This window comes from Chelonia mydas, chromosome 14 (assembly GCF_015237465.2).
Source record: "Chelonia mydas isolate rCheMyd1 chromosome 14, rCheMyd1.pri.v2, whole genome shotgun sequence".
NCBI lineage: Eukaryota > Metazoa > Chordata > Testudines > Cheloniidae > Chelonia > Chelonia mydas.
In genome coordinates this window covers 6348541-6363542 of record NC_051254.2, presented here as the reverse complement: position 1 = coordinate 6363542, position 15002 = coordinate 6348541, and the positions used below count along the sequence as shown (strand labels likewise).

Here is a 15002-nt window from a genome sequence, read left to right as displayed (position 1 = left end):
AAACTGCAGTGAAATTAAGTGGCGACTGGACTAACTGGAGGGACACTCATCACATATCCTTTGGAGGAGAGAGCACTGGCTGTTCATTCCATTCGCAGCAGCAGAGCCATGGACAGCATATACACTCCTGATAAAGGGAAAGCAGCCTTCCCAGCCCAGTTTGCATTGAATTGCCTGGGTAGATCAGTGAAAGAAACAGGAGCCTGCAGCTGATAACAAGTGGTTCATTAACAGAGAAGGGGACTGGCTGGGACTGAACACTCTAGAAGAGGAAAGCGCCAAGTTAATCCAGGCTCTTAACAAAACACACACTGTTGGGCAACACAAAAGCTGAAAAGAAAGTTGCCTCTGACAAGGAGCTTTATTTTCTGGATTCCTGACGTAAGCAAAATTAAAAGCATCGAAGCACTGGAGGTCGAAGGCCGGAGTCAGCAGTGTTCAAACCGGTCGGAACAAAGGACATGCTGTGGGAGAGGAAGCCCAGAAGGCTCTCGCTGTACGTGGGTCTGCACTCGCTGATCTACAACTGGCAATCACTGTGCAAACCCCCCCCCCACCCCACTCCCCACTCCGCCGTGCCCTGCAGCAGGCAGGCGGTTGTGCACTCAGACTGGATGGCACCTGCAGACCTCAGCTAGGCTGATCCTGACCTGCAGCTCTGGCCGAAGGGAGTGGGGATTAAGGGGATTAAGGATGGGAAGGGACACCAGGAGCTGCTCCTTTCCCCTAAACTGTAACTAAATAATTCACTAAGGGGCCACTGCTGGATACAGATGGTGCAGCAGCATGCAAGGTGGTTGGTGTTTTCCACCGGGCCCTGAGGAATGCTGGAGTAGATGGACCAATGGTCTGGCCTGGCCTGGCAAATTCTCTGCACCACATGCTGCCTTCTTTTATGTGTGCGCATCTCCCAGTAACATCAGCACTGCACTGCTCCCCTCCAGCCTTCCCACCCGCCTCAGCGGGGTTATTCCTATATCCTGGAGCAGGATTCAGCTCCGAGTGTCTCAAAGGGACATCTGTGCGGTTTTCTTGCATGCAATGATCAAAGCCCCACGTGCTCCGTAGCAAGCTGGACTGACATTCTGCAACAACTGGTGGAGATTCACCCTGGGAATAAATGTGAACAGTCCCCGGGCCCCTCAATCCAGCACATTAGAAGAGTTGAATAAAGAGGAAACGTTAAATCAGGGCATGCAGAGCCGCTTGGAACGGGGCTGGGACCTGCAATGCTGCTTTGGGAGGTGGTTGATGATAGTATGGGGCTCACTCCTTCCCTGCCTCCCTCCAACGGTCACAAGGTCGCAGACGACAGGAGTTTGGAGGTTTCTGGAGCACTGAACAGACAAGGGGACCCATGGTGAATGCTGGCATTGACCACCGGTTAGGCACCGCACAATGGAAGCCATTTGCAGAGCATAACAACAACTTTATTGAACCCACAAACTTACAGGCAGTGCCGCATATTCCTATGTGCTAGCAGATGAGATTTTTTTTCCATTAACCAACTTCAGTTATACAGACGTCTCTCTTTTCGAGAGCAGTCCCGCAACACCCTCTGCCGAGGCGGGGCCAGAAGTTCATCAGTGTTTGGGCTGAGCCGACTTCCTACCTGTGACATAAACTAAATGGATAAAATGCTTCACCTTGGTTGCATTGCGGAACCAATGGACAGAGCACACCTAGTATCAAAAGCCCCTTTCCAGAAACTGGCTGGGCTGAGCCCAAATGTACATCCCCTTTGTCGTTTAGTGCCCCAGGAGGGAGGTGGCTGTGAGTGAATTCAGCCTGAGCATGTTCTCAGAATGCTTCCCATCTTTATGAGAACCATATTTTATTTCAAAGTGACTAAGGAATAATCAATACCCACTCCCCCAAAAGAATAAGAGACAAAGCTAAGTCAAACAAGGGCAAGTGACTGCCTGGCCAGCACGGATTCGCTCCCGGCTGGGTAATAAATAAACGTCATAACCAAAGGCAAACTACAAACATTTCTTCGCAGCAAACAGAATAAGCTGCAAAGTGAAGTGGGTAGACTTATTATCAAATAGTAGGAGCTGTGCCCCAGGTTAGAAGGCAGCAGAGTAATGGGAGTGTTGCTGTAAGCAGCCAGCATTTAGTGTTATCGGCTTTTGTTGGTGATGTAGGGTGTCATCAAATCACCTACGTGATCTGATTGTGTTTAATGTTCCCACAATGCACTTGCTCCAGGAACATCCATCTTAGTTTCAAAATTCTAATATATTCCTGACACGTTGCCCAGCTTTTAAAAATGTAATCTCTCTGCTGAGCACAATAGAGATTTGCATTGCTCCAGAATCTATGCAGATTATTTATAGTCCCTATATAGACCCTACATCTCAGACATGCACATATCTGCCATAACAGCTAAATTGGTGTTCACTCTGCGCATCTAACTTGCAGCCTACTGTTATTGTTAAGGTGCTGATATAACAAGATAGTGTCTTGGTTGAGATTAGTCCCAAAGCAAATTCCAAATCAATATCCATTCACAGGAACGGCAGCATAACCTGATAATGCTTAAATGCTTTTTACTTAGTTACCCTCAACTTTATTTCTCCAGCTTTTGTTGTGAATAAGTACAGCAACCTCACTGCCTTGAGCTCCCGGTTTGCTCAGCCATGTAAACGTGCTATGGAAAGGTATTAACAAGCACGGCTCCTAGTTTGTTCTACACCATCGCAACACTGCAGGCTGTTTGCAAAGGGTAAGGGCCAGGCACTTCAGTGGTAAAAACTAAATGGTGCTCAAGCATTTCCAAGACTCCTCTTCACGCCTTGACTTCAGTGGGCACTGGAGATGCTCAACACCCCTGCAAATCAGGTCTTCGGTGTCTCAAACTGGGCATTGTAGTAAGGTGAGGCCCTGAAAACATAAACTCTTGTATCAGAGGCCCAGTCTGAGGCCTGAAGCCTGAACCAAAGTACTTCCAGGCATTGCTAAGCAAAGGCTGGGCTGTGAGCTAGAGGCAGGCCCCAGTCACAGAAGTTGGCAAGAAGAAGAACTTGCGCCAAGATGGCATCAGAACACTCCACAGAGATAACAAGAAACAGGCAGGTGCATCTTAAAGACAGGGTCAAAAGGACAATGTGATGGATAGATTCGTTTGAACCAACATGTAACAGGGGAGAAACAGCACCCTAATGAGTAAAGGGGCTGCACCTCAATACATCAGGAGGGATGAGTAATCTGTTCTTCACCTGTAGAAGACTAGGTCTGGAAGGGCACATTGTCATCCAGCCTAAGGGGCAGTGGAGTGTCCCACCACTGGCTGAGCTGTGTCCATTGCCGGGGGCACATATTCGTAGTATGCCCTGTAGAGTCTATAGGAAACTATTCCTGTGCTTCCTTTGACAATAAACCTGGCTGGGTGCCTTTGTACATTATTGGAGTCTGTGGTCTTTGGGGGTTCTCTCGGGGTCTGCTGTGTCAGCGATCTGCGCAGAGCTGGGGCAGCACACAGAGGGAACACGCACGCAGCCGACTGTTATCATCATGGAACAAGAGAAGAGCACCACACCGGTAGCTACTGACAACAGGCATCACATAATGGAGGTATCCAAATCACAGGCCACTTATGAAAATATGGGTTTAACTGACAAGCCCAAGGGCAGCAGTGGAGAATTCAGGACTCTCAAAAACTAGCTTTGCTAAGTAAATATTTATTGACATAACTACAGTATAGTCCACTGACCTGCATGGCTCTGGACTAGTCTGTTAACTTGCACAGAAAATGCTTCAGGCTGCTTCTCTATGCTAATCAGTTTCTGCCACGCTCATCCTCGTGATATCTGAGCACCTTCCAATAAGGCACTGAGCGATGTGACTAGCACATGCCAGGTGTTGTTTGCCACTTGAAAAAAATAAAGAAGGTCTCACCAGCACACTGCCGAGTTTCCAGTCTGAAGAGTACTATGCTGTGCCGTGGTCTCTGAGAATCTTTTTTCTACTTAAGATACATATCTGGCCCTCATTACCATGGTCTCTGGAGTCTGGCAGTCTTTCCCAGTGTGATAGGAAAGTGGCAGGATCACCAGTTTATAAAGGGGAAACTGAAGCACAGAGCGCCTCGGGCTCAGATTTCTAAAGGTATTTAGGTGTTGCTGTGCTCAGCATTGCAAGGCCTAACTCATTTAGGAACCTAAAATCTCCTTTTCAAAAGGGATTTAGGTTTTTCAGTGCCAAAATCCCATCAAATGTCAATAGGATTTAGGCTCCTAAGTGCTAAAGCTCTTTTGCAAATGAGCTTTAGCATCCTAAATCAGTTACGCCTTGAAACACCTAAATACCTTCAGAAATCTAGCCTAAGTGACTCGGCCACACAGGAAGTCTGTGGTGGCTCAGGACTTGACCCCAGGTGTCACAAGTCTTAAACTAATGCCCGAACCACTGGACAAGACTTCCTCTCATGTCTGTTTTCTGTTCTTTAAACTTGAGATCTAGCTCTGGTTTACACCAATAGTCGCGCCAATTGCCCCAAGTTTCTTTCTCATCCGCTCTGAGCTTAGTGTTCTGCCCGTGCTGTCGTCTTCATCTTTTCTCATCTATTCTACTGACACATGTGGCCAGACTCCAGCGTTGCTCACACCAGCATAAATCCAAGTAACTCCACTGACTTCAACAAAGTTAAATTCTGGAATGAATGAGGTCAGAATCAAACCATGTCTCTCGCATGTGTTTGTCTGGAGGAAGTGAGTCTGATTTTCTGCTGCAATGCAATGCTGAAGCTCCGTTGTTACATCAGTGTAATGCTTAAGTAATGAAGTGGAGAATCAGGCCTAGTACAGGGATGAGGGCAGCACATAGGCCACAACTATGTACGTGCTGAGCTGTGCGTTTACAAGAAGCGATATACAATGACATGGAGTGGTAACCAGATGCAGCTCAAAGGAGAAAGACTGGAAACACTGGGAGTTCCTTTTATTTCAGTTCACTAGAGAACAATGTCAGCCTTGGTGTTATAGGCGACATGCTCTGTGACCTTCAGCACAGTGTCTGACTGTGCACAAGGAACAACATATTTCCCCCCGAAGCCTCTCCAGCAGAACCCGGTGGTTGAAAGTTAATTAACTGCTTTACAAGTAAACCAGCGCAGAAATATGTTGATCTCTGCTGAAGTGAATTTCAATCCAACAGCAAAGTGATCACTTGTACAAGAGCCTCAAGAGCCAGCTACACACTGCACATCCCGGCGTTTACATGGGCGCTCCGTGAAGTGTCTTTTATACCAGCGGAGTCCAAAGCTGCAGGAAAAGCGCGTGCAATGCAGATTCAGCCTCTTTTCACCCCAAAACGTTTCTCAACAAAAGAAAATGCATTGAGTATCCGCCAGGAGGAAGAAAATAGGATCCTTTCCTCATCCCCTAATCAACACGTCACTTACACTAATGTTTTGCTGTGGTTTGTTACATGATCAAGGTTGTTCACATGTGGCTAGGTGTCCATCTCAGACAGAATCCGGGGGAAGCAATCTGTGCATGGCACATTTCTCTATGACCCCCTTCCCTCCCCTGTTTGCTACCCACTCCCTAAACATCGTGGATGAGATCTTCAGCTGGTGCAAAATGGTGTTATTCCATTGACTTCAATGGGACTACACCCGCTGATAGTCCCCTGTTTTCACAGCTTGCTTTTTCTCACTATGGAAAGATCTCAGCCATTCAAAGAGATAATGGGCTGGGGATCTATTCAGTCAACCGGATGATTTACAAAGAGTGTCCGTTACCGGCTCTTTGTAACTTCTATACAGAGAGTACCACAGGTGTCCTGCCTCCAAGACCAGACCTCAGGCATGGGAGGCCATGGAGAGGCACGCAAGGGCTGGAGGCTTTCTGGAAGGCAAAAGTTTTTAAAGGAGCGATTTGAAGAGGGTGCTTGGGGAACAAGGACTGGGGAGTTGGTAGCAAGACTAGGGTACAGCATGAACGTGTGAGGACTGTCCTTTGGTTCTGTGTTTGTACGGTGCCTAGTGCAACGGGGTCCTGGTCCATGCCTAGGGCTCCGAGGTGCTGTGGTAATACACATGATGAATAATAATAAGCCAAGTGTGAGATGGGGACGTGTCAGAGCAGTATGGAGATGTGGGCGGGGAAGACATCGGAAGGGAGAGGCGGAGTAGAAGGAAACAAGTGCAGAGATAGAGACATAGTTGAGATTATGCAGGGCCTGGAAGGATAAGGATAAGGCGCCCGAGTAGGAAACAGCAAAAGGCCAGAGCCGGTGAAGGGAGCCAGGCACTAACTCTTGTTTTCTGCAGCTCTCCCCTGGAGCTCAGACACCAGCCTCTAGCATTGCCCAGGGCCCACACTCACAAGGCATAACTGCCTGAAGTGAACTTGTGCTGAGACAATAGTGATGTCAATGCACAGGGGAAGGCCGATATTACTCACTGTGGGAGTGAGAGGTGCCCCGCTACAACGTCATTGACCAAGGGGCTCAAAGTCAGCATTGACCTATACCTCCAGCAGAACTCCCGGGGTTTACAGTCCCTGAGATGCCATTCAATGCCACGTGTTGCCATCAGTGGGACTGCACAAGATGAAAGGCTGTGTTGCTTCTCACCCAACTGGTGACATCTCCTGGTATCTAATGCACTGCACACCATGCAGGAATTTAAAACACAGGATAAGGATAAGGCTTACTGTAAGCCTAGAACAAAAAGTGAAAGAAATGAAAGCTCCACTAGGTGATCTAATCCAGTGCTACTCAAAGTGGTGGTCTGCGGACCGCTGCCGGTCCGCGAGCCATCGGCTGCCGGTCTGTGCGCACATCGGGAAAAAAATTTGCCGGTCCCCCACATCAGAGAGCTTGAGAAGCACTGATCTAATCCATCCCTCTGCCAACACAAGACTCTCCCCTACAGGGTATTTTCTACTCCTTTGTTCTGTCTAATTTTATGTCTCAGACCTATGTAGGCACTTATATGGCCCTCAGTACTGTTGTATATGAGTGTGATTCAGCGGGACTTCTACTGCCTGAGAGATTATTCCAGTGTCTAATGTATGCACTAACATCCAGAGACTTACAGATGTCTGCACGTAAAAGCAGAGTTGACTGGAAAACACACTCAAAAAAACCCTCCACGAATCTTTGTTTCTATTTTTCATCAACATTGAAATGTTCTGATCAACTCTGACTGCAAGTTAGGGGGCAACACAACCCCAGTATGATTGATCTGATCCGCAAACAGGAGGGGCTTCTTTAAGAAGATGGCATCTTTTGAAACATCATTCAAACCACCAAGCTCAAAGCACATTGTCATGGCGCTTATGAAAGAATCTGGGATTGGGCAGCAAGCTACCCTGACAAGCAAGCAAGAGATAGTATTTGCACAAAGAGACTGGGCTTGAAATGTTCAAGAATTCTGAAAACCCAGATTTTTAAAGGTATGTAGAGGTTTCTGCACTCAGCATTGTAACGCCTACCTGCTTTAGGTGCCTACATCTCACTTCCAAAAGTAATGGACGCACTTAGGAATCTAAATAACATCTACTGTCAATGGGATTTTGGCTCCTAAATGCCTAAATCCCTTTTGAAAATGAGATTTAGTCTCCTAAGTCAGTTAGGTGCTGCAACATTGAATCTAAATGCCTAAATTAAATTAGTTAATGCCTAAATACTTTTAAAAATCGGAGCCTGTGTTTTCAGTTATCTAGTTAGATGCTTTAAAAAACTGATGCCCTGCATGACTTCTACAGATTCAGGTGTTTGCTTATTTTTGATTTGTTCCCCTCCTCCCCTGGTGTTACACCTAATGAACACTGAATGGTTTTATTTATATGGTATGTCCATCTTGTGCATGTATTTATATATGTTTTCTTTTGTTATGTGTTTACATTTTATATAAAAACAATAAAGTAAAAAATCTGAGCCTAAATGATTTAGGACCCTAAGTTCCTTTGTCAAAAGTGACTTAGTGGGATTGTCAAATGTGCCTAAATGAGTTAGGTGTCTAAGTGCCATTGGTTTTCAATAGGAGTTAGGTGTCTAACCGATTTAAGTACTTCTCTGTTCTCACTCTTAGGCATGTCCTCAAACGTATTTAAGTGCCTAACTCCCATTGAAATCAACAGGTGCTTAAATAACTTTGAGGATCCGGGCCTTAGGAGCCTAAATCTTATTGAAAATTAATGGGACTTCAGTACTGAAGTGCCTAAATCACTTTTGAAAATGGGACTAAGGCTCCAAAATTGTATAGGCACTTTTGAAAAATCTCACCCTATGTGTGCAAGCCAAGTGCATTTGTCAAAGGCAGCAAGCCCAGGCGAGTCCATAGTGTTGGAGGTGACAGGACTGGAGTGAATACCTGGGTCATCTGTTATTCTGAGCTTCTGTAACTGTGGTTCTGTGGACCCATGTGATCACTTATGCAGCAGGAGGCTGTGTTAGCAATGGCAATGTAGGCCTGAAAACTACCCGAGGCCGGGGGGGCTGGCCTGACTAGATTAGGTGAGGGAGATTGCACAGGAGCTAAGACACTCTCAGACTCTGCCACTCAAAGGCGGGGCTATAAACTGTCATTCTGGGAGCGATCTTGGACCCAATTCAGCATGACTCCCATTGATCTACAGATAACAAACGCCTTTGTGAATCTAATCTCTGGCCCAGGGCCAGTTAGTTACAACAAACTGGTTGTTGTAATGTGAGGGAGTGGGACTATGGCTGTACAACTGATGAATTCTGTGTGAGGTTATGAACCCCATAGGTCTGGGTCAGGCTGCACACTCCACTGTGAATGGGCAGCCTCTTGCCTTCTCTATGGTCTGTTTGCCTCCAGGATGGGTTGAAAATTCCAAAGGCTGGTGGCAAAAGAACAACAGTCGAGGGGATTTGGCTCTTAAGTACCCAATTGTTGGAAATCAGTTCACTCTTGACACAGGACTGGTCCCTGTCCAGAAGAACTGGTTTAGCAGGGGCTAAGTCACCTTGGCAACAAAGTCACCTGGGAGGGGTTTGTGTTCAGATGGGGAACCTGGCAAGGGTGTCACCTGACATGGGAGAGTAGGGGGCTGAAGATTTTACAAGGGTAGAGGCTGATCTGCTAACTTCGGGGGGGTGGGGGGGGGGCGGGAGGAGGGGCATATTCTCCAGTCCAGGAGGGAGAGGTTAACCTGATATGGGCAGGACCCTCCTGCCCTATTCTTGATCCCAGATGGTCCCAAGGACTCTGGCAAATCCAAGAGACCCAGACTCCAGCTTAAAGAGTGGTGAGGAAACTGAGGCAGGGCCATGCGTTTAGTGTTTATAGTTTTGTATGATCCATACTCTTCTGTGCTTTAAATATAAAAGAGCATAAAGGTGTTAGATTGGGCAAAGCGTGTGTGTGTGTGTGTGTTGACTGCTTCACAAGTACTGCTTGCCCCTGAGAGAGTTAAACAGTAAACCAGAAGCTTTGCACCTTTGGGGTGGAGTTCTGGAAGAGGGGGTGTGTTTAAGTACTGGGGAGTCTGAAGGGTCAGTGCTGCACCCAGAGGGGCTAGGTAGCTGGAGAGCGAGTTCCAACACCCTGAGAGTGCATGTAGGGACCCCAAGAATGAGGCAGTAGCTAGACTCCATTCAAGCTCCAGGAGCTTGAAACACCCCATGGAACCAGAGTGCAAAGGTTTGGATTTCCCTCACAGCAGACTTAGTGGGTGGAAGGAAGTGGTGCTTGCTAGGATCTATGTAGTAGTGTGTGGAGATTTTTAAAACACTTTGCAAGGGTTTATGCTTTTGCTCTTAAAGTGTAAAGTAGGAGCAGGTCTGGTAGTTTATCTTGGGTATAAATTAGATAGCAAGCATGAATTATGCGCAGCTCAGGAAAGAGCAGCTTCGGAGCCTGTGTATCTCCAGCACAGGACCTGTTAATGAAGCTGAACTGGGTGTTGGTTTCGTGATAAGGATAACCATTCACTGAGCATTAGCTAAAGGCAACTGACCGCCTTTCTCATGTGATCTTCTTTGATCTGAACATCTTAGGACTGGTAGCATGACATAGAATAAGCTGCATCTCTCGAGGGAACATCAAGAACGATTTTCACTCTCCAGCTGAGTGGTTCCCATTTATGCCATATGACTGGCGTTCTCCAGAATACCAGGTCCCCCCCAGCAGCTGCCAGAAACTGGTCTCCTGCCCCACGAGAAATTTTGAGACTTTGAATTTTTTCTCATCCTTAAGCAGGCCCCCAAATTGAAAGCTCAACATTTTCCATGAACTGATAGTCTGAAAGAAAATCCCCTTGGGCCACTCAAAGCTTATGCTCAAATAAATTGGTTAGTCTCTAAGGTGCCACAAGTCCTCCTTTTCTTTTTTCAAAGCATTTTGTTTCAATTTTGACTTTTCAACATTTTTAACTTTTATATTTTAGTATAAATAAACTAAAATTTCAAATAGAAAAGTCATTTCCAACAAGAAAACAAAATGTTTCATTTTCCAAATGTTTCAAACCTAGGGAATTTTAACCATTTCAAAACTTTTCTTCTCCCCAAGAATGTTCCAGATTTTGTAGTTTTGGCAAACCTGCCCCTTTCCTGGGAGCCGTTTCAGTGTCGATGAATCAGCATTTTCCGGCGTAAAAATGGTTTGTTAGAAAATTCCCCACCAGCTCGCCTCACGCGCTCACTCAACTCCTTCCCTGTACTTTCTCCTTCCCCAACTCCTCGCTCTTCCTGCCCACACCCCCTCTTTCCTCTCTTCCTCCTCACAAACTGCTGTACACAGCACACAGTGCACACGGCTGCCAGTTTACTCCCCCTGCCTTTCTCTCTACAACTGTCACTTCTGAAAGCCTGCCCGGATGCGTTGCTGCAATTCCTTTCCAGCGAGGGCCAGGCTTTCTTGCTGTGACAGCAAGTGGGTGGATGGAGGGGGAGGGCAATAGCTTCCAATGGTCCAGAAAAACTGCGGGCCACAGGAAAATGGTTGGGGCTGCAGTGATAAGAAAGAGGTGGCTTCCTCAGTCTTCTGAGACGGGACCCAGAGTGTAGCATGGAGGAACACAGCATGAGAGAAAAGGTGTGTTGATGCAGCGTCGCATGGTGTATTGTCATAGACCATGGCAAGGGGAACTATTACAGGCAAATATGCCATGCAAGGACAAAAGGACAAATTCAGCGCCAACATATGTGGGCACTCCGCCGATTAGCTTCCCTGGGACTTGCACCCGCTGGGGCTGGAATTGGGCCCAGAGTATCTCGGAGGGAGGGAGTGTAGTCTAATGGTTAGAACAGGGGAGTGCTTCTCAAAGTGTCATCAGTGAGCACACCGGGCGTTATTCCCCGCTCTGCCACTGACATGGTCACTTCGCCTCTGAGCGCCTCAGTTTGCCTGTGTGTAAACTGAGCAGAAGGAACATGCAAAGGGAAGCGGGAGGCATTGTTAACTAATGTCTCTGAAGCGCTTTGAGATCCTTCGGGAAAAGGCTCCGTGGGAGCAGGCTCATCACACAGTTCGGATTCTGCTCAAGCACCATTTAATTTTGTTTTCCGTATTCATCTCTGGAGTCAAGTTTGTGTAGCACCCTGTTATTTTTATTCGATGCTGTTTAAACAACGACTCGGAAGGGTGAAAAGGGCACCTCTCTGTTACTAGTGAGGAGCGCTACAAGCATTCATACCTTTGCTCTCTGCTGCTGGATATTGTTATAACAATGCACCTGGGCTCCACTCCCACTGAAGTCAATGGGTCTGTTGCCATTGACTCCAGTGGGACAGCAGGATCGGGCCCTTATGATAAGTGACGGGCTTGTTTAATTCTACTGTTACATCCCAGTGGTTATATAGACGTACAGTTTGCAGTGCTGATCCAGAGCAAGGTCACAAGCTCCCATTGATCTTCTGGATCCAAGATCATTGCTTGTTAAAAAAAAAAAATGTATGAAATTGTGACACGTAAGCAGCACGGTTTAGAGCACATGCTCAAAACAGAGAGGCAGGCAGGTCTGTGAGGATGATTTTGGCTGCAGTGCCAACATATGTCCCGTAGAAAAGTCAAGCAGAAAAAATGACCCCTGTGGTTTAAAGGTTGCAGGTAAGTAGCTAAACAAGCACAAACTGCATTTACAAAGGTTATCTTCTCAGCGCACTTTGGCACACAGCCCCCCTCTGACACGATTTGTTTTGTACGGTGGCTGTTTTTTTTAGAAGAGGCAATTACTTATTTTCCTTGCGAGGGCCCTCTCCGGATCCCTGCTCCACCTACTCTGTCTTAGAGACATAAAAGGGAATTCATAGAACTAGGCGCCGTCCCAGCCACAATCATTGTTGTTTCAATTGTCCTGCTTGCTAAGGATGAAGCTGCAGTGTGACTGTCGCTCTATGGGACCGTTAATGGGCTAGGAGAGTGGGGCAGGTCTTCTGGGAGTCAGGAAACCTGGGTCAGAGCATTCCCTGCTTTGCCACAGACTGGCCTGTCTGGTCTTGGGCAAGATATTTACAACTTGGTTTCCAAAGGCCTTGAGCACCCCGCAGCTAGTGGGAGCTGGAGGCATTCAGCACCTTTGAAAAATCAGCCCTTTGCTGGGCTTCTGCAATGCCCTCTGCAAAACAGGGATGGTGATAATAAAACTCATCCGCTCCAGCCCGGCTGTGTTGAGAGGCTGCATGAATGGGCCAGATCACCCCTCCCAGGGAAAAACCCTAGGCAGGAGCTGGGGGAAAGGAAGCCCGGGGGAGTTTTCCTGTAAATTTGGAGGCTTCTCCTACTCCCAACCTTATGGATCACAGGAATCTGTGAGAGGGGAACCCTTTTCAACCTAGGGCCGCATCCAGGCCTCTCCTCATTCATGGACTGTCCATGCAGCCTGATTCCTCCGTCCTGCCCTGGAATCTTTCCCCACAGTTCCTGCTCTGGAGGATCCCTAGAGGAGGGGCTGCTCACTTCTGTCTCACACTCCAGCTGCTGGCTAGGTGTTTTCTGGTGGGTATACAGCAACAGTGTCAGTCAAGGCACCCAGCACCAGTGTGGCTGTACTTCTGGTGTGGCAGATCCCAGGGCCAGTTCCCCACTGCCAACCTTTGATAGGGGCCATTACAGGCCTTGGGGCCACATGCGGTATGGACCGCAATCCCAGCCTCTAAATCAAAAGCCCTGAAAATGAGTTAACTTGAGTAGTAGATTCAGCCCAGCCTCACTCACCACGGACAGCGCTTGGCTGTCACCCACCCGCCCAAGTAAGCCTGGGCCAGCGCTGTGTTTTGCCTCAAGAGATCAGACCAGAGAAGTTAGAGAAGAGCCACCCAGATCGAGTGAGATGATCTCACAGGCTGCCTGGAGAAAGGAAAGCCTGGGACAGGCCCTCACAACAAAGTTGGAGAATGGTCCTGCAGGAAACCACCCAGCTGGTATCACAGAGAACAGTGAGGCCAGCTGTGCAATGGGCCAGGGGAGGTCTCCATCGGGCCTCTGACACTTCTCTGCCTAAGAGGAGGGCGAACATGGGTCTGCAGTGAAGATGGGGCATCCCGCAGAGACAGTCAATGGGGACAGGGTGGCAGGGACTGAGGGAGCTGAGAAGCCTGGAGAACTGGAGAGACCAACTGGAGAGCAAAGCAGATGCCCCCGGGAAGCAAGACACACAGTGTGTGTGTGTGTGGGGGGGGGGCCCTAGCTCCACGGGCAGGGAATGGGGGCCGGGTGGGTATCCGGGGTATGGGGTGGGCAGGGGCACCCGTGCTCCAGCGGGGCTGGGGAGAAGCAGCAGCCTGGCCCTGGGGGGTGGGAAGGAACCCGGCATGGGGACACCCAGGGTTGGGGGCGGGGAGGCGGCTGTCCCCGGGGGGTGTCCGGGACGAGCTAGGAGCCTGCCCCCGGCGGGGAGGGGACCCGGGCGGGACGCACCTGTTCCAGCGGACCATCTTCCGGCGGTAGTAGCGCACCGCCTCCTGCCGGCTGAGCAGCGTCTCCTCCGGCCCCCGCGGCGGCTGCTCCGGGGCGCGGTAGAGCGGGTGAGCGAAGAGCCGCCGCAGCTTGGAGCCCCGGGCGCCCGGGGAGGCGGCCGCCGGCGAAGGGGGCAGCGCGGGGCGCGGCGCCCGGAGGCAGGGGCAGCCCGGCTCGGCCCCCGCCAGCTGCCGCCGCACTTCGGGCCAGAGGTGGAAGTAGAGGTCGGCGCTGAGCAGCGCCCCGAGCAGCAGCAGGATGAGCAGCCGGTCCCGCCGGATCCAGGGCATGGCCCGCGCGGCGCAGCGGAGCCGGGGACGGGGGCAGCGGAGCCGGGGGAGCCCAGCCAGGGGTCGGGCTCGGGCGCCGGGGAAGGGGGCTAGTGGCGGAGCGGAGGCACCGGGGGCCCGGGGCGGGGCGCTCCCCGAGAGGCAGGGCTGGGAGCGGGGCAGCCCGCCGCAGGGCGGCTCCGGGCTGGCGGCTCGGCGGCAGCAGGTGGGCGCCCGGCGAGTGTCTCTGGTTCACACCCGGACCCGCCGCCGCCAGCCGGAGCCCAGCCCGCTGCCGGAGCCGCTGGGAGAGCTGCCGCGCAGCCCGCACCTTGCCAGACCTCCCCCGACCCAGCCACCCCCGGGCAGCGGTGCCCGGAGCGCGTGTGGCGCCGCTCCAGGGGGAGGTATTAGTCGCTAACCACCCCCTCCAGCCAGCCCTGATCACCTGCCAGCTCCCCCCTCCATTGCAGCAGCCCGGACTCGCCCATCCCGAGCGCCCACTGAAGCCCGAACCCCGCCGTGGGATGCTGCGGAAATGCCCTGGAGCCGGGTGCGCGTCAGGCCCTTGGTGATGGGGCTCGCCAGGGGTCCGGGCGCTGAGGGATGGACCCCTCTCCTGGCCTGTGTTCGTACAGGAGTAGGAGCTGGCCTCCAGGCACTGTCATCCCTGAGCTGCCAAGGATGGAACTAAGGACACTAGCTCCTGCAGCCCCAGCTGCAGTGGTCACTGCCTTTCCCTTCTCAGGTCCTGGTTTCCTTTGCCCATCAACCCTGGCAGGGTTTCTACACCCCACAGTCTAGAAGAATCATTTAATCTTTCACCAAAAGGCAGCCACCGCTGAGGCGGGAGTGGG

General features: G+C 50.2%; 1 protein-coding gene across 4 annotated transcripts in view; it reads right to left on the bottom strand.

The window, feature by feature from the left end:
- The window catches only part of FAM20A (FAM20A golgi associated secretory pathway pseudokinase), a 42538-nt gene extending 27890 nt beyond the window's left edge, over window positions 1-14648 (bottom strand). The window contains exon 1 of one of the 4 annotated variants that reach the window (XM_037913719.2): window positions 13838-14648. In XM_037913719.2, the coding sequence (XP_037769647.1) occupies window positions 13838-14166 (329 nt within the window). In that variant the 5' untranslated portion in view covers window positions 14167-14648. The remainder of the gene's footprint in view (window positions 1-13837) is intronic. The other 3 variants (XM_037913717.2, XM_037913718.2, XM_037913716.2) reach the window with 3 other exon arrangements.
- Between the last annotated feature and the right edge of the window lie 354 nt (window positions 14649-15002).